General features: G+C 42.6%; 1 protein-coding gene across 2 annotated transcripts in view; it reads left to right on the top strand.

Annotated features, from left to right (window-relative positions):
• Window positions 1-21083, top strand: part of helz2a (helicase with zinc finger 2a) — a 28247-nt gene continuing 7164 nt past the window's right edge. The window contains exons 1-14 of one of the 2 annotated variants that reach the window (XM_015364698.2): window positions 1-143; window positions 1494-1590; window positions 2165-3205; window positions 4563-4746; window positions 5790-5897; window positions 6332-6849; window positions 7128-7745; window positions 8073-8865; window positions 9987-10065; window positions 12219-15819; window positions 16042-16127; window positions 16995-17138; window positions 18283-18447; window positions 20837-20981. In XM_015364698.2, the coding sequence (XP_015220184.2) occupies window positions 2205-3205; window positions 4563-4746; window positions 5790-5897; window positions 6332-6849; window positions 7128-7745; window positions 8073-8865; window positions 9987-10065; window positions 12219-15819; window positions 16042-16127; window positions 16995-17138; window positions 18283-18447; window positions 20837-20981 (7442 nt within the window). In that variant the 5' untranslated portion in view covers window positions 1-143; window positions 1494-1590; window positions 2165-2204. The remainder of the gene's footprint in view (window positions 144-1493; window positions 1591-2164; window positions 3206-4562; window positions 4747-5789; window positions 5898-6331; window positions 6850-7127; window positions 7746-8072; window positions 8866-9986; window positions 10066-12218; window positions 15820-16041; window positions 16128-16994; window positions 17139-18282; window positions 18448-20836; window positions 20982-21083) is intronic. The other variant, XM_015364697.2, reaches the window with a different exon arrangement.

Genomic DNA, 21083 nt, shown 5'->3' with positions numbered 1-21083 from the left:
ACATTGGCAAAGGGTTTGCTCATCACAGACCTCAGCTCCTGTTGAAATCGGCGGAATCAGCTGACGGATTTGAGTTTTTCACAGGTCTTGGTCCTCCTCGAAATTTACTGTATTGTACGATGGAACAAAATACAGTCCGGAAAGTAAGTATTTACTTAATTATAAACATTGTATTTTTCCTTTCTGATAAGAAAAATATTATCATTAAAATATCGCTTAATTTCTAAAATGGGCAAAATGAAGGATGAAGGAAAGATAATTTTATAAAACCATTAGCTTTAGGACGCTCAAATTTTTTTTCCCTGACCTATTTTGCGAATAACACATATAAGGAATATATTGTATATTGGTATATTGTCACGTCAACTTTTTCATGTTATTATATATAATATGCGCATATTTTAAAAACAGTTTAGCCGTGTTTATAAATTATTATAGTTTTAAGTTTAAGATTTAGTTGGCGTGCATTTTTCTGTTTTAAGAATAGTTTAATGATTGTTTCGTCGACTATTTTATTTCGTATGATGTATTTCATGAGAACTCAATGAATAAAAACAATTAACATATCATTATAATACGTAATATAATAATATAACAATCATAAGTAATTCATATTGTGTTCGCTTTTGTTATAGATTAAAATAGCTTCTTTATTGTATGTACCGGACGCCCTAAACCACAGGCTAAAAGTGATGCAGCAGGAAGCTTCCTTATTTCATCTGCACGTAGAAAAGCAAACGGGTTGTATTTATTACAGCTGTAACTGTACTGTACGTCACGATGACAGATCACGCACACCCTGTCCAACGAGGAAGTTTGAGAAAAATCGTTAACCTCTGCTCTGTCGTTCCTCTCAGTTTCTATTTATTATTATCATCTCACAGTTCCGCGTCTTGTGATTTGCAATTACCCACTCACATCCTCCAACAACCCCTGCACCTTGGGAAGTGGCACACTAAGAGTAAAGAAAGAACTGCAATTATATATATTGTAACGCTACGGGGGCTCAGGCGGGCGCCCTTGCCGCATCTGGTCGGCCCAAAGTATAGGTGGCTCGAACCCGGGACTTCCGCGTCTCTCTGCAGCGACCTAGCCCCGTGAGTAGCTGTGGTCCTGCTATCACAGGGAAGGGCGGTGACGTCACCCGCTCTGGTACGCCGGCTCTTACACACACTGCTTGTCGGCCGTAAGCGTTACAATATTCTCGTTTCAGATAATCTCAGAGCACTTTACATAACATATTAGAGTGGACCCACTTCTTCCACCACTGAACTGTGACAGGTAAATGTAATAGGTGTGTTACTGGATGTGTGAGATACTGGATGAGGGAGCTTCTTTGAGGAAGACATACTGTAACGTAGCTTCACACGCAGGCCAGCCTCGCAAGATGCCATTTGGGAAATCCAGGGCATCGGGGTTTAAATTGTGGAGGGCAGGTCAACGTAGGAGAGCAGTCTTGAGCATGACGATGTGTTTTTGGTACTTGGAACCAGGCAGAGCTGGGCTGCAGCAGGTTTTGTTGAGACTATGGGAAGACTGCCGACTGAGTGAAATGGAAAAGTTCTGCGTGCCACACCACGTCTGCAGAAGGTGAGATAGCAAGATAGGAGATATCTACAGTACTTTGGAAACAGTAGAAGCGAGTTTCACAGCAGAAGACGCCCAAGTCCAAGTTAATTTCTTAGTATCTTGGCTGATAAGAGCAGGGCTAAGCAGCCTGAAGTCCTCCAATGCGATCATTTACAGCCCACCAGCTCCTTATTTCTGTTGCTTTGAGCAGAATAACTGTAGCAGTGGAGGTGTTGGCATTGCAGTTACTGCAAGAAACTCAGGCAGCGTGCATTCCACTGGGTTTATTTTACAGTACTTTCCTCCCAGTATCATCTCAGTCTTTGGTGGTGTCTAGGACTGAACTGTTCTGCTGTTCTGTTCTGTTATTGTAGCTTTTCTCAATCAATGGGTTTAAGATGTGGGGTCAACCTTGGGAAGGGAAACTAATAAATGTTTGTCTTCTGCTTGTCACGTCTCCTGCCTTTTGCTTTTTGCCCAGTGTTTTTAACCTTCTTTTGAGTGTCTGCAAGCACTTCTGTCATAACAGAGCAAGGATTATACCCTGATGTAAATATTGTACATGAAATTGATTAGTCTATGATTTTCTTTACAGGGCGAAAATTTTTCTCTGAAACAATTGGCATGAACAGTTGATGAAAATGACAGATTTTCATCTGCAAAGTTTTTTATGGACCTACGACCTGCAAGTCGCCTGTTTCTCCTGCGCCATAAAAAAAAATGAGATCACGTTTGAAATCAGGACTGTGAAACATCAGTGTGCAGGAAGCGTGTTACTTGCCAGGCAGAGAGGCAGCGGAAATGCATGGAAGCACATATCTCGCCGTCCAGAGTTCCCTGTCCCATATAAATATGAGGTGTGCTGGTTTTTCAAGATTGGACATGGATGTCAGAAACACGGGAACAGGTGCACATTTGCCAGGAGTGAAGAAGAAGCCGCTGTCTGGAATTTCCAAAAGGCCAGACAACTCAGCTACAGTACGTTGGCAGAAATGGTCAAAGCAATTCAAGTTCCTGTGGATCAGAGGGCTCAACTGAAGCAGCTAGGTGTGGCCGAAAAAATCAGAGCTAATTTTAACGGCCAATTCCTAGAGGTGTGTGAAGACTGCTTGTATAGCAGTCCCCAGCAGATCAGTCTCAGGGGTCAGATGATGGTCTGTAATTCCTGCTCCAAGCACGCTTGGAAGCCAGTGCTGGTACATTTTCAAACAGGAGAACATGGCAAGGCAGTATTTCATGAAATCAGGCCTCTGCCAGCCTCTACCACCCTGCAATACTACAGGTATGTCATCAATGGTGAACCTTGCTGGCACGGACATCGGCGATGCTGGTTTGCTCACAGTGAAGTTGAAATGGCTGTGTGGGTGGCAGAGGCCAAGGAAGGCCTTAAGCGCCCCAACTTGCTCAGGCAGCCCCAGAGACAGGTGGCGCCGACGCAAGCACAGGCACCAGCATCACCTCCAGCTCAGACCTATTACTGCAAGGCCTGCTGTCTGAAATTCTCCTCCAAGGACAGCTTCATGAACCACTGCTCTTCCCTCGACCACGCCAGGATGATCAGCGAGGACAGAGGGACAGAGTGGAGACACCGCCCCCCGCCTGGAAACCTAACCCAGGGGTTTGAGCTTTGCAGCAGGTACAGTAAAGCCCTCCAGCTCATAATATCTGGTTGTTCTCAAGGACCAGAATCGGTCCCGAATGTCTCTGTCTTCCCTCTACACGTGAAAGAAATCGATTTTACCCACTGTGTTGTTGCATTGTAAAATTCCTCACTGCCTGCGCAGCTTTGTGAATCCTGCTCGTTTCTCTGGTGGGGCTTTGTAATGTTTTTGTTGGTTTCTGAAAGAGACAAGGTGTGGTAAAAGTGAATATTCAGCATTAGAGTATTGCTACAAATATGGGGTTATGAAAACAGGAAATATCAGAAACAGGTCAAGCGGATGAATCAATAATTAAAGTAAATAATCCTTCCTCAATTGATAATGTAATGTCTGCTTTTAAACACTAATGAAAGCAAACATTTTTAAGACATTTTGTTCTTTAACGTGAGAACATAGATGGATCCAACCGATTCAAAGTTTGGCTAGAATGGGAGTTGCGTAGCTGACATGAAATTCCAGCATGACATCTCACTCCAAGTTTTGAAACCGTGGTTAAGAAAGTGTCATCCGGTGGTAAAGAAGGGAAACCATATACAGTATGAGTCAAATGCCATGTCTTTTCCTCTGACTTGAAACAAGAAACGTTCTTTGTCTAGCATTGGGAAGAAATCTTACTCGTCAAAGTGCCGGCTAACCGGCCTCATGACCTCTCCCCACGGTGAAGCCGCAGTATTCGTGCGGCTCTTGCTGTGATTACTGTGTATTTGTTCTGCAATGATTTCAAAGAGCCTATATGTGTTTCCAGCAGTTTAACATGATACGCTGTCTTACTGTGGCTCTCCTTTGCTTTCAGAAAGATGTCTCTATGGGCTTTCCAATGCGTTTCTTTGTTTTAACATTAAATACTACGGTGGATTTATATAAGGGCATCTTTAAAGATTGTGTTACGCCACACCCCTGGAGGACTCGGCATTCCATCTCGCATTCCAGTACGGTTCCCAATTAGGCTTTTACCCTAGCCTATTTAATGCTGCTACACACTCTCCCCAGTGCTCAGTATTAGGTTTTCCTGGCTAGAACTACCCCGTCTTCCTGCGATCAGTTACATCTTGGTTTTTGGCTTCCTGACCCTGGTGTGTTCTCCGACTACGTCTCCTGGTTTTGTTTTGGTACACTGACTATTATTCTGGTTTTGACTCTCAGCTTCCTCACTGCTTACAGCGCCGCTTCTGATTTTGTACTTTTGCATCGGTTTGTTTTCCTTCAGCTTTCGGACCCCGGACTGTTTAATCGACTACACCTCTGAAGTTCATCCGTATTCCGTAACAGATCGATGTTTCTGTGCTTGTGAAGCAGAGAAAAGCAGGCGCTCTCTCTCCTGTTTCTCCACAGGCCCGATACCTGTGAGTACGGACAGAACTGTGTTGCAGCTCATTCCACAGAGGAGCTGCAGGAGTGGATCCTGAGGACCCGGTCGGCTCAGAAGAGGATGAGGGCTGCACAGGAGCAGGGCCTTCTGTCGTATCAGGACCTGCTGCTGAAGGAGTACAGGAGCAGTGGCAACGAAGTGCACATTGTAAGGACCCGTGGAGACATGGGCCACAGTCATAAAACACCTACTACACCTCTCCGACAAAAAGAAACATAACCCAACAATCGCTTGTGGCCGCGCCCTTCCTCCCGCAGTACAATCTGTTGAGACCACTTCTGAGCACTTTTCAAAAACGAATGCTGTCCACCATCAGAAAGTACAAAAGGGCCTCAGTTTATTTAAATAATAGTGGCAGCAACGAAAATAACACCAGAGAGCAAGCAACTAAATCTCCACAGTGCCAACGTCCTCTTTAGCTCCCAACTGAAGACTCCCCCACAGAGCTTAACCTCTGCCTTTTATTAAGGAGGCTCCTCCCCCTTTAAACTCCCACAACTCTCTTAAAGGACCCTGCTACTAAATAAACACATTTACCTCAGTAAAAACAAATACATCAAAACAAGCATCCATTACCAATTACATTTCACATTTCCCTAAATAACAATCTTTTAATACCTTATTGAAACAGTTGAGGTATTATTTTAACTCATTATTATTTTAACTTATTGTTTGAACATTGTTTATAAGTGGACGGGGAGCAGTTCCCCTCCAGTCCACAAGAGGGCACAATGGGAAACAAGCCGGTGGCCATCCGGCGATTTGCTTCCCAGGCTGTAAATCCAGCCTTGCCTCTGAATGGGGTTTTGACTGTTAAACCAAAATGAGGTGAAGTGGCTGCAGCCAACAAACAAACCAACTAAACTATTTACAAAAAGGCAAGAATTCTATTTACTTTACAGTGTATGGGACAGGGCCCATCACATTGCTCCACAAAAAAATTCAGTTCCCTTCTGCTTCTTTACACAGAACCGTACTGAAATACCTGATCTTTACAACCTAATTTTGTGGTTTTCTTACAGGAAAATAAACTGCTATTGATTGTAATAATGAAATATAATCACCTTATTTTTTTGGCTATAATGCCTTTTACTATTCTGATTTAATATTCTATAATTTAATCTATTATGCTTTATAGTTTAACCTAGCTTTGTGCCATTTTCATCTCTGCTTTTGAAATCCCTTGTCAGATGTCCAGCTGTGTACCTGGGGTGTCAGTCACCTGTAGTGAGGATTTGACCATGAGCTCCAAGGAAGACCATTTGGAATGGAAGTGGACTTTCCATGTCGAATCAGAGGTGAGATTGTTTCTGGTTTTCAGCCTCCCAGTTCGGTAGATCATCAGTGTGTCAAATGTGAAGAACAGAGAAATGATGCCAACATGTTGCACTAGGAAGTCTTTTCAAGACACGCTGGGAGTAAGCTACATTAGGGAGATCACTTCATCTTGGGGGTAAATGTGCTTCACTAATTGTGCTGTTTGCAATCTGTTTGTTTGGTGTTTCTGGAAAAGTGTTTGCAACTCTGCTTGTTGATTGTTTGCAAATTGCTGCCCCTGAAGACTTTTTTTTGCTGTTGTTCTTCTGCGTCACAAGCACTCTCTCCTTGAGCGACATGTAGGGTTCATTACCAATGATTTAGGGTAAACAACTAATATAAAACCCCAGATTCCTGTTAAAATGTCTAGGACATGAGTCGCTGTTAACCTGTGTTTTTGTGTGTGTTTTCTCAGAGACCCCTGGTGCACGTCGCCTTGCTGAAACACGAACAAGGAGCCGTTTTTACTCTGGGTGACATCGGTCCCGAAGGCCCTTGTACTTACGCCACAGGGAACACGTTCTGCACATCCCACATGAGCTGCGACGTCCCCGTCACTTTCAAATCTCTCAGCCCGGGCTTCTACGAGCAGTGGGTGGTGTTCGACTTTGACATGAGACCCGTGCTGCTGCAGAAGCTCCGGGTGCGAGTGGGTCAGCGGAGCCCGACTCCCCCTGCGGAGACGCCTGAGGGCAGCGGGCCCTGTGGCCAGAGCCTGGAGCGCTGGCACCGTGGGAACAGGATGATCGTGCCCTGCCTGGAGAGGACTGAGGCAGAGGAGAGTCTGCTGAAGGAGTACAAGCCGCCTCAGCTGAACCTGCGGTACAAACCCAGAGCAGAGGGAACTGAGCCCCTTACGAGGGAGAACTACAGAGACGGAATGCACTCCTTCCTCTACAGAGAAGAGCTGGCCCAGGAGGAGCTGTTAGAGAGGTGACATAATTTAATATGCTTGTTTACTTTCAGACAACTCTTAGGTAGGATTTGAAATGTTTTAGAGATTTTTACATACATAAACATAGGAACAATTTTCAGTTCTCAGGGTCTTTTTAAAGGTTCCATCTCTGCAGCCTTAAGCTGCTTATTATCTACTGGATTTTGTTCACCAGTGTTTGGAGAGGGTCCTTGGTATAGTTATTAGCCTAAATAAGCTTAAATTTTAATGAACATTTCCTACTTGATGCATATAATTAATGATTTTTTGATTATAGGTTGAGTCTGAAAGTGACAGTGACGCTAATGGATACGTCTGGGAAAAAGCAGGACAGAACCAGAGAGCGTTCTGCAGAAGTCCCGGTTCCTTATGCACTGACACCTGATACTGTTAATGGCTATGTGCTCAGAACTGCAGTTCAGTCTGCTCTCCTAGCTCCGTCTCACCCGACAGACAACAAGGTGTACGAAGCGGTCATCTCTTGGGAAGCAAGCAGTGAGAATACAATCTTCCTCCATCTTTCCAAGCGGTGCTGCTCAGACCTCGGTCTCCTGAAGGACACAACCCGTGAGATGGAGGTCCAGTTTCAGCTGAACCGTCTCCAGTTCTGCGAGTGGCATCAGGCTGTCGACCTCCTTCCAGATGTGGGGATAGTGCTGCCAGATGTGACGGCCTGCTCTGTGCCAGTGCACAGCGGGACATTCTCCAAGCTCAATGCAAAGCAGAGCGCAGCCATGGCTTACATCATTGGGGACACAGATGGAGAAAAACCTGTGGCGCCACTGCTGATATATGGACCATTCGGAACTGGGAAAACTTACACGCTGGCCAGTGCAGCCATGGAAATTGTCCGCCAGCCTGATACCAAGGTTCTTATCTGCACCCATACAAACAGGTAGGAATTTGTGTTAATACTGGAAGTTATGGTCAAATTCCTGTATCTTTGCCATTCAGTTACAGAGGCTTTATTTACAAAGGATCAGTCCTGCTTTGATAACCTAGCTGTTTAATTCTCAAATGACAGTGGCAATAGAGATAATAGGGATAGAAACAAAATCCATGGCTTTAAGTAGCATAACATAAGCAAAGGTATTCTGTATTAGATCTATTCTTTAGCTTGGTTCTCATTGTACCTAAATCCTAGTGTAATACGCTGGACCTTTGTTAATTACTATATGGCTCTTAATGTATTACAAATACTTAAATGTACACTTTTTATTAGCTCTGCAGATATATACTTAAAGGACTATTTCCACACTTGGGTGAATGCTGGGAACACTGTACCTCTGAGGATAAAGTCAAACAAAAGAGGTGTAGCTGTGAGTGCTACTAACCACATCACTCTCAGGTACTGCCTACTCTCAGAAGACGGCGAGTCATTCATTTTCCCGGACAAGAAGACATTAGACTCTCGCAGGATAGTCGTAACCACCACCATGACAGCCAGGCGATTCCAAGCCCTGAAGCTCCCTCCCGGCTACTTCACCCACATCCTGATAGACGAAGCCTCCCAGATGCTGGAGTGTGCTGCGCTGATGCCCCTGGCTCTGGCTGGGAAGGGGACCCGAGTGGTGCTCGCTGGAGACCACATGCAGATGGGCCCCAAGCTGTTCTCGGAGGAAGAGGGCCGGCACTCTGACCACACTCTGCTGAATCGCCTCTTCCACTTCTACCAGGGGGAGACGCACGAGGTGGCCTCGAGAAGCAGAATCATCTTCAATGAGAACTATCGCTCCACTAGAGAGATAGTGGAGTTTGTGTCGACTCACTTCTATGTAGGGAAGAGCGATGCCATCAAAGCCAAGGGGGATGTTCCCCCTCATCCTCAGTTCCATCCGCTGATGTTCCATCATGTCCGCGGGAGTTGCCACTGGGACAGAATCACCTCATCCTATTTCAACTGCGAGGAGATTGACCAAGTAGCGGAAATAGTCCAAAGCCTTCTCCATAACTGGCCATCACAGTGGGGGGATCCATCACAAAGGACAATTTGTGTTGCTTCAGAGGGAAAGCAGGTAAAAGCCACTGTGATTTCTAGTGTCTGAGTAACCCTTTAAATATTTTCCAACAGAAATGTTTACAGTACTTACAAATAAACATTAGCAATATTTAAAGAATATAGGTTATAATAGGTTATTCTGGAATATAGGTTATTCTGCAGCTAGGATCACACATTCTCCCTTCCCTTAACGACAGATTACTGTTCTTTTAAATTTTCTCCATTCATTGGAAGTTTCATTTCACACCTCTCTGCACCCATTCTGACTTCACACCTCTTGATTGGCCTCTCTTTCTGTCCCCTGCTCCCGCCTCTCACTCCTCCTCCCTCTCAACCTTTGTTCTCCCGCTACTTTACCTTTGCCTACTGCCCTGTCTCTCTCACACCTGAAGAAGGCTCCACGGCCGAAACGTTGTGTTCTCTTTCTTCTTTTTTCAGCATGGAATAAACCTATTACTTGTTCCTTTGCAGCCTACGCATGCTGACGCAGCTACCCACCTGAACATATAGGTTAGCTACCTCACACCTGAAGAAGGCTCCACGGCCGAAACGTTGTGTTCTCTTTCTTCTTTTTTTCATATAGGTTATAAGTCTTATAGGTGCAGTATATAGTGTGGCTGATTAATGGCAATGTTTGCACTGGTAACCTGCTTGTGTGTTTGCTTGATTGTCCTTTTTTTTAACATGAGTGTTCACCGGCTATTTTGATTTTCTCCTGCCTCACAGTGGCATGCAGGTAGTACAGTTTTCCTTTTATAGGTTTTTAATTCTGTGAGCGGGTGCTGAAAATAAGAAAATAAGCAGTTGGGCTCCCATCAGTTTTAGAATCTGAGCATCAGGTTGGACAAGCTTACAAATAACTGCACCTTTTTTTTGTCATGTTACTTAACGCAAGACTGACCAGAACTGATGTTCTCAGTTGATACTGATTGCACTGCACTATGCTGTTCTCATGACATAGTTCACTATCATTTCCATTGTTTCTGACCAATGCTGCAGTCTGGTCTTGTAGCTTTATGTCTGTAAGTAAATGTGTCTAAGAATGCTGTTTCCTCTTCACGCTAGATAGACTGAATGGCCTTTGTAACCATTATTATATTCTGATTTAATTTTGTTTTTGTTATTTCAAATTTACAGCAGGTGGATTTCATCAGGCAGAAACTGCGAAGCAAAAAACTGGGAAAAATTACAGTGGAGAATTTGTTGAACATACAAGGTAAGCTCTTGAAACCTGTGCCAGGATGGGAAAACTAGCTGTCAAAGATGGATAGGAAAATTCTGGATTTGCTGTCTGTCTGATAGGAATCTGATTAAGTGTTGTATTTGTTTGCGTCTGGTTTATCAATCATTGAGTAAATAGGATAGATAATCAGTAATTATGAAGGAGGAAATAAAGACATAGGATAAAGTGGTTCTTTTACCAAGTCGATCCTTATGTTGCAAATAATGTAATTATTAATTTGATGGACTAATTCTGATTTAAAAATTGAATTAAGTTTGTTCATTTTCTTAAGTTTATACTGCACTGTCAAAGTAATTTTTAATCAGTATTCCATTTACAGTAAAATATTGCCCCCACTGATAATTCCAGGATTACATAAAATATCATTCTCACACAGTGGATCTGCAGTGCCAGCACCTGTGGTTGAAATTTCTTCTGTCCTGCATTTCTACTTCTAATGTTACATCATTTAAATTTCAATGTGATGGTTCAAGCAAGGGATTTTCCTCTAAAAGTGTCAGCCTTGCCTTTTTCTTTCCCAGTATTTGAACCCCATTTTTTGGATGGGCTACTGTTTCATATCCAACTTTTCTTTACCATATATAGTATAATTAAAATGTCTTTTTTTCCCTCAAGAGCAAACTTCACACCATTTGATTCTGGATTGCATATATTTTTCTCCGGTCAGGATTTGGAAAGTTAGAGAGTAAAGTCATATTACGCAATTGGTAGATGACTGAGCAGATTAGTTAATAAGTAAAATAAAAAATCATAACCACCAACTTGTAAAGATTTGCCAAAAATATACATATTATATATGTGTAGCGTTACATACGCTACACATACTACATACAAGTAACTCTTTTTACAGGTTTACAGTCAAGGTGTTCCAGAGGCCTGTGTTTAAACCACCCAGAATAATCCCAGACTACTACTAAGTATTCAAACTCTTACAAAGGCCAGAATAAGATAAATCTGCCTTCTAAACTAAATAGAATACAACCTGCTGTTAAATTTCTCTCTCCATAAACTGATATGCCATGAATGGGAACCTATCTCCCTATTCAAAAAATGCAATCACTAACCAGGAGAGGCCGTTTTTAAACCAAGGGATTCTTCACTCAGGAAATCAGAGTTTCCTAAAAAATGCAGAATAGCAATTTCTCTTCACAAGGTTCAAAAGCTTAACTACAATCAGGTTTTCTTGGATAATCTTTTGGATAAGGACAAGGACCTCTTTCCTGGCACACTCCATTTCCTCTGGCCTTCTGTCTCCTCTCTTCTCCTCTCTCTTGTTCTGTTCTGATCTCTTTCCCCAGGACTGTCTTTTTATCGTACATTTTTTTAAACTGTCAATCATTCACCCAGAATTTAATTAACTAAGGTAAACCAGAATATTATTTAGATCAATGTATCTCACAACCAGCACAGCCAATAAAACACCCCTTGGTTTGAAGCTCTAGGAAGTGGAAATGTTGACACTTGTTAGGTATTGTATCCAGATTCTTAGACACACTTCAGTAGTCACCAACCATCTTTCGGGTATTTCACTATTACAGTGTTACTTCACACTACCTGCTATGGAAGATCCTCTCTCAAACAGCTTTTCTCTAACAAACATTTAGTATGTTTGGTAAAGTTCAGGTAGGGAGCTGCGTCAACATGCGTAGGCTGCAAAGGAACAGGTAAAGTTTTAATACAAGCTAAAAGGAAAAGAAAAGAGACACAATGTTTTGGCTGTTCACAGACAAACTATTGTATCTCTTTTCTTTTAGTATGTTTGGTATTCAGGTATATTGTAGTTCCCCTTCACAATTGCATAAATGGTTGCTTTTCTTCCTGCCTAGTTATTTCTATACTGTTGAAGGTTAACTTTTAGATTACTACACCACGTAACTTTCATACATTTTTAGTGTCCAGTTCTTTGAAAAGGGCACAAGTTTCCTAGCAAAAAAAAACCTTAGCTAAATTACAGCTTTTCAATTTCAAATCTGTTACTTTCTTGCTGATGTAACTTTTCTCTAAAAAAGGAAGCATGTTATTTCAGCGACAATGTTTACCCTTTCAATTTAGAGAAATATGTTGTCGGAATATTTCCTGAAATGAAAATTACTTCTTGACTTAACATAATCTTTTCTCTTGGGCAGGGAGGCAGTTCAGAGTAGTCGTGATGACGACCATTCAGACCCGAGACAGCCTGCTGTCTTTGAGCTCAGCCACTCTGGAGTTCTTCAACGAGCCGCGAGTGCTGAACACTGCCATGACCAGAGCGCAGTCCCAGGTCATCGTGGTTGGAGACGCGGCAGCTCTGTGCTACTTCGGGAAGTGCTCTAAGATCTGGAGGAGCTACATAGCGCAGTGCATCGAGAAGGGCAGTGCTTTCCCACAGCACCTCACCATGGAGCACATTGACCAAGAAGTGAAGGAGACAGCAAGATTCAACAGAACAGGAGAGGAAGACATCAGTGATACAGAATCCGTTGATTCAGACCTCTCTGACATTGACGACCCAATTTTGCTGGAGCTTCTGGACGAGAGCAAAGACATTAGGGTGACTGTCACAAGTGAAGGGCTTTTGGACATTGTTCAAAATAATTACTTCACTGGAAGTGGTGAATATCAAAGGCCTGAAGAAGAACCGCCTTTCGATTACACTGAGTCCTCTCTAGAGACATTACTGAGAGACAACCCAAGTGAATACAAACATTGTGAACTGGTACTGGAAAGATACGATTCAGGTTATGCCTGGCCTCTAGACCAACCAACATTGCATATCAAAATCCAAGGGAAAAAGAATATTGGCAGAGCTTTTCCTGGGGACCAGGTTATTGTGAAGATAATAAGCAATGAAAACAGCCTTCCTTCTGGGAAAGTAGTAGGGGTACTAAAAGTGGCTGACCATTCAAGGGTATTTGTTTGTACCATTGAACATTATGATAAACAAGTGATGACACCCATTAACATATGCATTCCCAAAATATACACTCCATTTTTCCAGAAGAAACCTAATGTTATTGCAGTAAGGAAATATGAAAATGGGATGTGGATTAAGACAAAATGTATAAAGATAAATGAGGAATCAAAAATGAACAACCTTTTTGTTGTCCAAGTCTTAAAATGGCGCAACAACTTTATTTATCCCCTGGGAGTTGTTAAAGAAGTCCTTCCTAGAGTGACATCCCTAGAGGGTGGCTTAAAAATTCTAGACATAGAATATCAGCTGACTAGAAATCCTCCCTCTGTTCAGGATGAACTTGCCAAGTTTGAGGATTTAAGGCTGGATGGAAAAAACAGAAAGGATTATCGTGAGTACACAACCTTCACCGTTGATCCAAAGAATTCTGAAGATCTGGATGATGCAATTAGTGTAAGAGATTTGGGAAAATGGTTTGAAATTGGTGTTCACATTGCGGATGTTGCAAGCTTCGTCACCAAGGATTGTCCCATAGATAAAGATGCCAGAAGACGTGGAATGACATACTATTCCCCTGGAAAAGAGCCTGTGTATATGTTTCCAAGGTCACTGAGTATTAAGGATTTCAGTTTGCTTCCCAACTCTAATCGTCACACTATATCTTTGATGGTAACTATTGATAAGAAAACTGAGAGGATTGTGGAAAGCAGCTTCACATTTTCAGTGATAAGATCAGATAGAAAAATATCTTACGAGGAAGCAGAGGAGATTATCCAGAAGTACTCTGGAAATGAGTACAGGTTCAATACTGTGGAAGACTGCCTTGCTGTAGCTTACCGCTTTTCAAGGGTTCACAGAAAAAACAGATTGTTGGGAGACTGGTACTATGAGTCACTAGATGAGGACGTGAATCCAGGAGAAAGAAGGTCCCATGAGATGATCAAGGAGCTCATGATAATGTTCAACTGCACAGTAGCAGAATTTCTTATAAGCAACACTGTAACAGCAAAAGTCACTCCTATTCGTTGTCAGAATACTCCCCATCCTGAGCAAGTTTATGAGTTTCAGAGTAAATACACCTCCTTCATACCCTTATCTATTCACCTCTCCTACCATTTCAAAGTGAATAAACGTCTTGCCAGTGAAAACAGGCCCACTATGAACCAGGAATCCAATCCTACACACCAGACTGTGGGTAGGATCGTCATGACAGAGTCAGAAAAAAGCATCTCCCAGCACTCCAGTTCTGCTGTTGCTGATGATATGTGCTGTATATTGACATCTTTGTGGACAGAGCTTAAATCTGCAGTCCGAAACAGGGATTTGGATAAAATTATTGATTTGATTGCAACTGATGACATCCACCCCTGGCTGCTTCCTGTGTTATTGGAGTTCAGGAAGCTTCTCAGCAAGGCTTACATCATTCGATCCAACTCAACCTATCATTCCAAAGTTGGCCACTACATCATGCAGCTTGACTCTTACACCTGGGCCTCGTCTCCCATACGGCGCTACATGGATGTCATTATCCAGCGACATCTCCATGCGGTACTCAGAAATACAGCAGCCCAGTACACCGTCAAAGAAATTGATCTGTTTTGTGCAGAATTTCCTCAGAAGCATGAGAAACAAGTGAGCTACAGCAAGATTGTCCAGAGCCTGAATCTGGCATCCAAACTGAAGAGTCAAACCATACAAAAGGTAGCATTTGTAGTTGAGGTCTTTCCAACGGGGAACAGTTTCAAGGTTTCTTTTCCTTTAAACCACTCTTCACTACCCCACCTACACTCTGTAAGCTACAGGGACTTACAGCTAGCATCCCAGCCAATGTATGATGACCAAAGTCAATGCATGATTTTGGTATGGAGCCAAAGAGTGTACTCCATGCAAAATTCCAAAATTCACTCCGAGATCCAGCAGCAGCGTCCCAATACATATTTAACACCAGTGTTAACAGATACGTGGCAACAGATTGTTTCTGCCCTTAGGACAGGAGACTGGGAAAGGGTACTCAGTTTGTTTGAGAACATTAATTCAGGCGTCAATAAGGTCAACTGTAACCATACAGAGACACCTGGCAGAGAGTTAAGGGTTATGCCAAATTTTGCCCAATTTCCTGAAAATACAGAGAAGCACTATGCTGAACTCTCTCTAAAGCTGAAGACTGGGGGCATATTGCAGGTGCAGTTGGGCACAGACACAAAGCGAGGTATGCTGGTGCCTCAAATACAGTTGTTAATTATCCATCCAAAGTTTGAGGTTTGTCTTGAGCACGCAAGGAACCCCATAGAGTGTTTCTCTGAATATGCCATACGAGCATCGAAGCAGCAATATGTCGATTACTTGGAGTATCAGAGGGTCTGGAAGCCTCTATGTGAAATGGAATCAGCCTTCAATGCCGTGGCGGAAAACGACAGCATCGTCTTTGAAGATACAGCTGTACAATGGAAAATGAAATCGAAGTCTGACAAACTAGAAGGATTCTTCCAGCTAACACTGGCTCACAAAAAGCTGTGGTGCGTCGAGTGTGATCTGAGAAAGTGCTTCTTATGCATCAGAGTGAGGGACCAATCTCGAAACTCCAGAGAAAACCAGTTTGGACTGGAGTCCTCCGGACATGCTCCTCTGTCGGATCAAGTGGATCCCAAATTCTTCACATGGGTGGCTCATGGGGTAACTACCAAAATCACCGATGAAGAGGAGTCAAAGAAACTTTCTTATATTCAAATAGACTTCTACATCAACCATGTGCCCATGAAGAATATTCCCGACAGCATATTCCAGAAAGGCACAGCATTCACAGTGGAGCTGATTCCAAAGCTACTACCTGATGTGTGAGTATTATGGTTCACGAGTTTTTCCAAAGCCTTTGCCAATAGGAAATTTAAGCTTGCAAGTAAAAAGGGCAACTAGTCTTCAATATTTAAAAACAGTTCGAAATTATAAGTTATAAATAGTCATTGCTTATTTTTTAGATGAGTATCTTATATAAGTATTAATAAGTAAATACGTTTTTTTTCCCACTTTTCTCAAAATATGTCTACTGGCACTTTCAGCCGCAAAGAAGACGCAGTCTCTAACCTTGCACGTGCTAATGAACTTGTCAAGAACATCATACTGGGAAAGAAGACACTTCCTCATGGTGCGTAGAATCACATTTTAATATAAGATTATAATATAGATAACAAGATCGTTTTAAATTTTCTTTTCCTGAGGCCTCCCAAGTGGCCACACCTCTACGGGAGGTAAAGAATCCTGGGTTCGAGCCTGGGTCATGTCAGTAGTCAACTGTGATCAGGATTCCCCAAGCAGTGGGGTACAATGGTTGGCTATGAATTGGCTACATTACTCTGCTCTCCTCCCCACTGATAGCTGATGTGTGGGGAGCGTTCTGGCGCACTATGGCTGCCGTCGCATCATCCAGGTGGATGCTGCACATTGGTGGTGGTGGAGGGGAGTCCCCATTACCTGTAAAGCGCTTTGAGTGGAGTGTCCAGAAAAGCGCTATATAAGTGTAAGCAATTATTATTATTATTAATGGGTGAGAGCTGCCGAAAGAAAGTCACCCAGGACTCTCTCAGCTCTCTGTGACACAGCGCCCCCTGCAGCCTCTTGGGATACTTGCTTGTGTGCCGTGCTTCACAGAGTGACACTCCTCTCCTCCGATCGGCAATGAACCTCCAGCACAGGGCTGTGGTGACTGCGATATTTAAAAGAAAAATGTAGAGTACGCTACACTTTCTCATTCTCCTCTGTAGTCACAAGGCGCAAGCGGAGACATTTAAAAACACAACCGGCTATTCCAAATCAGGCTGATTACAAAAATACTTGGGGAATGTTTATATTTTTATATATTTTTTGTGTTTTTGTATTGAGGTATCCACTGTTATCGTTTCAAGTAATTTAAGAAGGCTTGTCTTTGTTTTCACTGCAGTTCAGCCAGTAATATGCTATTCATTGGTTTTCTTAGGTACTCGTCTTCGTATTTATTCTTTCATTCGTTTTGCAGGGGCTGGTGTGGTAAGACTCAGACACCAGCATTTTCTGATTGAGGGCTTTGGCTCACTGGGGCTGCCTCATCTGAACGAAAGCCAGAACATAGCAAAAAGGAAAGCTCTTGAAAACCCGTTCACTCTCATCCAGGGTCCCCCAGGTAAGAAACCCGGGGGTCTGCTTGCAGATAAATGTTCAGACAAATATGTCTGCTTTTCTTCTGGTTCAGCTTTCTCAGATGTCCTGTTGACTGCTCTATCCTGTTTTTGATGATCACCGAATAAAACTTATTGACAGACATTAATGGGTAATACTTTTTTCTCCAAATTAAAGCCCTACAGAGACGTTTTGTTTCTGTTGCAGGTGGGCGTGGGTTGAATTTATGTTACTGCGGGTGGTTAAATATTAAAAATGTAGGATGATATGAGACTGTTGTCCATGTTGATTAAGTACTGAGAACATGTTTTTGATTAGAAAGGGTGAACTGAGAGCACACAGTTTGGAAGCAGCTTTGTCAATGTACATAGTCACTCAGTGACATAGTGACTAGTGAACTGGCATTAGCCTGGCAGAATCCAGTGCACAAAGCAAAATTGGCTAACTACATTCTTGCTTATTTGAAGTGTACATTTATTTGAAAAATGTACTTTTACGTAACATTTACGTAACACATTTCCATGACAGCCGTTTTGAAAGCTACAATGGGTCGTGAAAACTGTGGATGTTTAAATATGTATTAACTTATTAAAATGTCACATATTGCCTAATTAGCAGTTTTAGCATTGTGCTTTTGGGTTAGTTATGCCTACAATACTGAAATACGAAATATTGTTCTTAAATTCAAAAATGAGAAGATGTACTATAAGTGGGTATGAATTGAGTGACTGTATTGAGAAAATATAGGCCTGTACGGGGCTCTGCTCCAACCCATTTTATGATGACCTGTTTGATTCGGGTTCATATTTGTAACACGTCAATGTGAGCCTCATGATATGAAAACACACATGAGCAGACTTTTAATATCCTCTGAGGTCTCGTATTGGATATTTAAAGCTTTTAGAAGATCTGTATCAGTAAATTTAGAGACTACAATGCATTCTAGCAGCATTTCTTTTGAGTTGGAAATGTGTCTTTGAAAAAACATGAGGCAGAAGTTGAGGTTTTTCTTCATGGCATAATGTACAGTTATTATTCACTGATCCCAGATAACTCAGCAGCTTGTCAGGAGATAAGAATGGAACATAGTTGTACACGTGGTTGGCTTATTCTGAGTTATTAATTTTTGGCCTTCCCATTCTTCACAGGAACTGGGAAAACTGTGGTGGGAGTCCATATCGTTTATTGGTTCTTTCAGCAGAACAAGGACAGGAGAACCCCAAGGAAGACCAAAGAAACTGAGGGAACACCAGTGAAGAAGGACTGCATTTTGTACTGTGGGCCCTCTAACAAATCTGTGGATGTTGTTGCTGGTATAATTTCATTGTATTATTCTCTGACATTTGTCATGTCTTCACATATTATATCAAGTAAATGATAGCTGTGCAGTGAGTAATGCACATTTAATATGTAAAATGGCTTGGTACGGAGCCAACAAAATGTGTGTGAGTAAATCCCAGACACATTTTGCCAGGCAAGCCGTCAACACAATTTACACATGTGAAAAGGGTTCATGGAAAGATCAAGAAAATGCGTGTGACAAAGTGGATAAACATACATTTTCACATGTGAGTTAATTCACTCACTTTACTAATACGAAACAACATTATCAGGGCAACAAAAGGTATGGGAGTAATTACAAAACGTAAGTTCTCATGGTAAAGTCGATTAAGACAGGTTAATGTGCAGACGGTTCAGCATGAAGCTGCAGCTGGAGCCCATTACCTGTTGGAATATGGATGTAGAAACAGTGAAGAGAGAAGGAGGAAGGCTCAGAACTTTGGGGGTAAGATCCAAATCTGAAATAACCTGAGAGGAAGAGAGAAATCCTGATTATAACACCAGTCAGGGGAAAGTTGTCTGGCGATTTCAAAGAGAAGAAGTACTTGTGTCTCGATTATAAGATCAGACTTGTTTGAAATTCCCCAAAACTCAAATGGTTGTCAGTTTGGTGATAGTGGGCTCTAACTTGAGGTGTTGTCAGGAATGAACACAGAGATTCAGGACCTCGGTTTTTGTCTCATCCGAAGGACGGTGTCTGTTAACAGTATAGTGTCACCGTCACTATACTGGGGCATTAGGACCCACATGGACCACAGGGTGAGCGCCCCCTGCTGGCCCCACTAACACCTCTTTCAGCAGCAACCTTAGTTTTTTTCAGTTCTCCCATCCAGGTACTGACCAGGCTCACACTTACTTAGCTTCAGTGGGGCTGCCAGTGGTGAGTTGCAGAGTGATATGGCTGCTGGCTGTTAAGTTAAGTTAAGCGCTCAGGTCTCGTAGGGTTAAAAGAAACAGCAGCCATCCATGGCTGTCCTAGCACTGTTGGGTGAGGTGCAGCTATTCTATGGTGAAGCTCAGAAGCTCAGGTCTTGTAGGGTTAAAGAGACAGAGGTTCTTCACGGAAAGCCATCCTAGTGCCAATAGGTTAGGGACCAGAATTGTAAGAAGACAAAGACAGGGGAAAAAAGATAGCAGCAGAGTGGGTTGTTGCTGTGTTAAGCAACAACTGACTCGGAGATAGAGTGGACCTGGCCAGATGGGATCAACTGAGACAGGGCTTAAAACTTCTACTACCAGGGCGATGGAAAACAGGCTAGGTTCTTTCTCTTTTGAGATCGGAGAAGTGGCCATGGTTAACAGCAGCCGATTTCTAATCCCAGAGGGGGTTTGAGGGAACAAAAGAGGTGCAGGAAGAGCAATAGATGATTAATTCCAGAGCAGATTTATTTATCCTCGAAGGGGCAAAATAACTGCGATTGGTTTCTAGATGGTTATAAATCCCAGAGGGGACGAGGTGGGGGAATGGGTTCCTTGGTAAGAGAAAGTACTGTCATATCACAGTAGGGGAACAGGAACCCTGAGGAACAAACTTCGGACAGAGTTTCTAAGGTTTGGTACTTTGGTTACACTGAAAGAGGGGGGAGGTTCTTCAATCATACGTCTGCTGTAAGATGGAGGAAGCTCCAAAGTCCAAGACCGAAGGGCTAGGTAGTGTATGCAGTGTGTGGCCCTCTGCTCGTGAACAGAGGTGGGCAGGCTCTTTAAGTGACAACAGAAACGTTGAAAAACAAAGCTGGTCACAGGCCACAGAAATGCCACAGTCCTCTTAAATTAGTCTTGGAGAAAGGCAAAGTTTTGGGCAGGTGGCACAGAAATATGGAAGTGGCTCAGGTGCCACAGGCAGGTGCTCTATTCCAATATACTGTATAGCTCAACAAGAATAAAACTGTAGTAGTTCAGGTGGGTAGCTGCGTCAGCATGCCTAGGCTGCAAAGGAACAAGTAATAGGTTTATTCCATGCTGAAAAAAAGAAAGAGAACACAACGTTTCGGCCATGGACCTTCCTTCAGAATAAAACTGTGTTATCTATATTTCTACATTCTACGTGTTGAGAAAGTGTTATTTCTTCAAACCAGGTCACAGTGACATACTGTATACGAGTGACTGTATACATTTTAAGCAAGGAATCAGCCTAATGTGTTTTTGATACTTCCTGCATTTAAGAATGTTAAGATATACAACAGGAAACTCTGAAATATAAGAAACAATATAAGTAACAAAAATAAGATATTTTTAAGAAAACAAAAACCACTAGGGAAAGATAACTTAAAAACATGGAAGCACTAGGTAATGTTTCTTGTGGGTGAACTGTAGCAGTAAGATCAGGCCTAATCCAGCAAACCTGGTGCTGAATTGCAGAATACCTCCTGAAGTTCCAAAGCATGCTCAGACCCCTCCGAGTGTACAGTGACCAGATGGAGATGCTGGAGTTTCCATATCCAGGCAGCACCTTGAAACTCTCTCGCAAATCTCTCCGTGAAGAAAAGCCAAAGGAATCGCTCAGGTACAGTATTTCCCTGTACACAAAAATGTTGTTTACTTCTTGCTGTGTTGATCTAGTCTGTTTCAAACAATAAAAAAAACCAACAACATTGGTTTGGTGTCC

Source organism: Lepisosteus oculatus, chromosome 16, assembly GCF_040954835.1.
Source record: "Lepisosteus oculatus isolate fLepOcu1 chromosome 16, fLepOcu1.hap2, whole genome shotgun sequence".
Lineage (NCBI taxonomy): Eukaryota > Metazoa > Chordata > Actinopteri > Semionotiformes > Lepisosteidae > Lepisosteus > Lepisosteus oculatus.
This window is presented reverse-complemented; position numbering and strand designations above follow the sequence as displayed.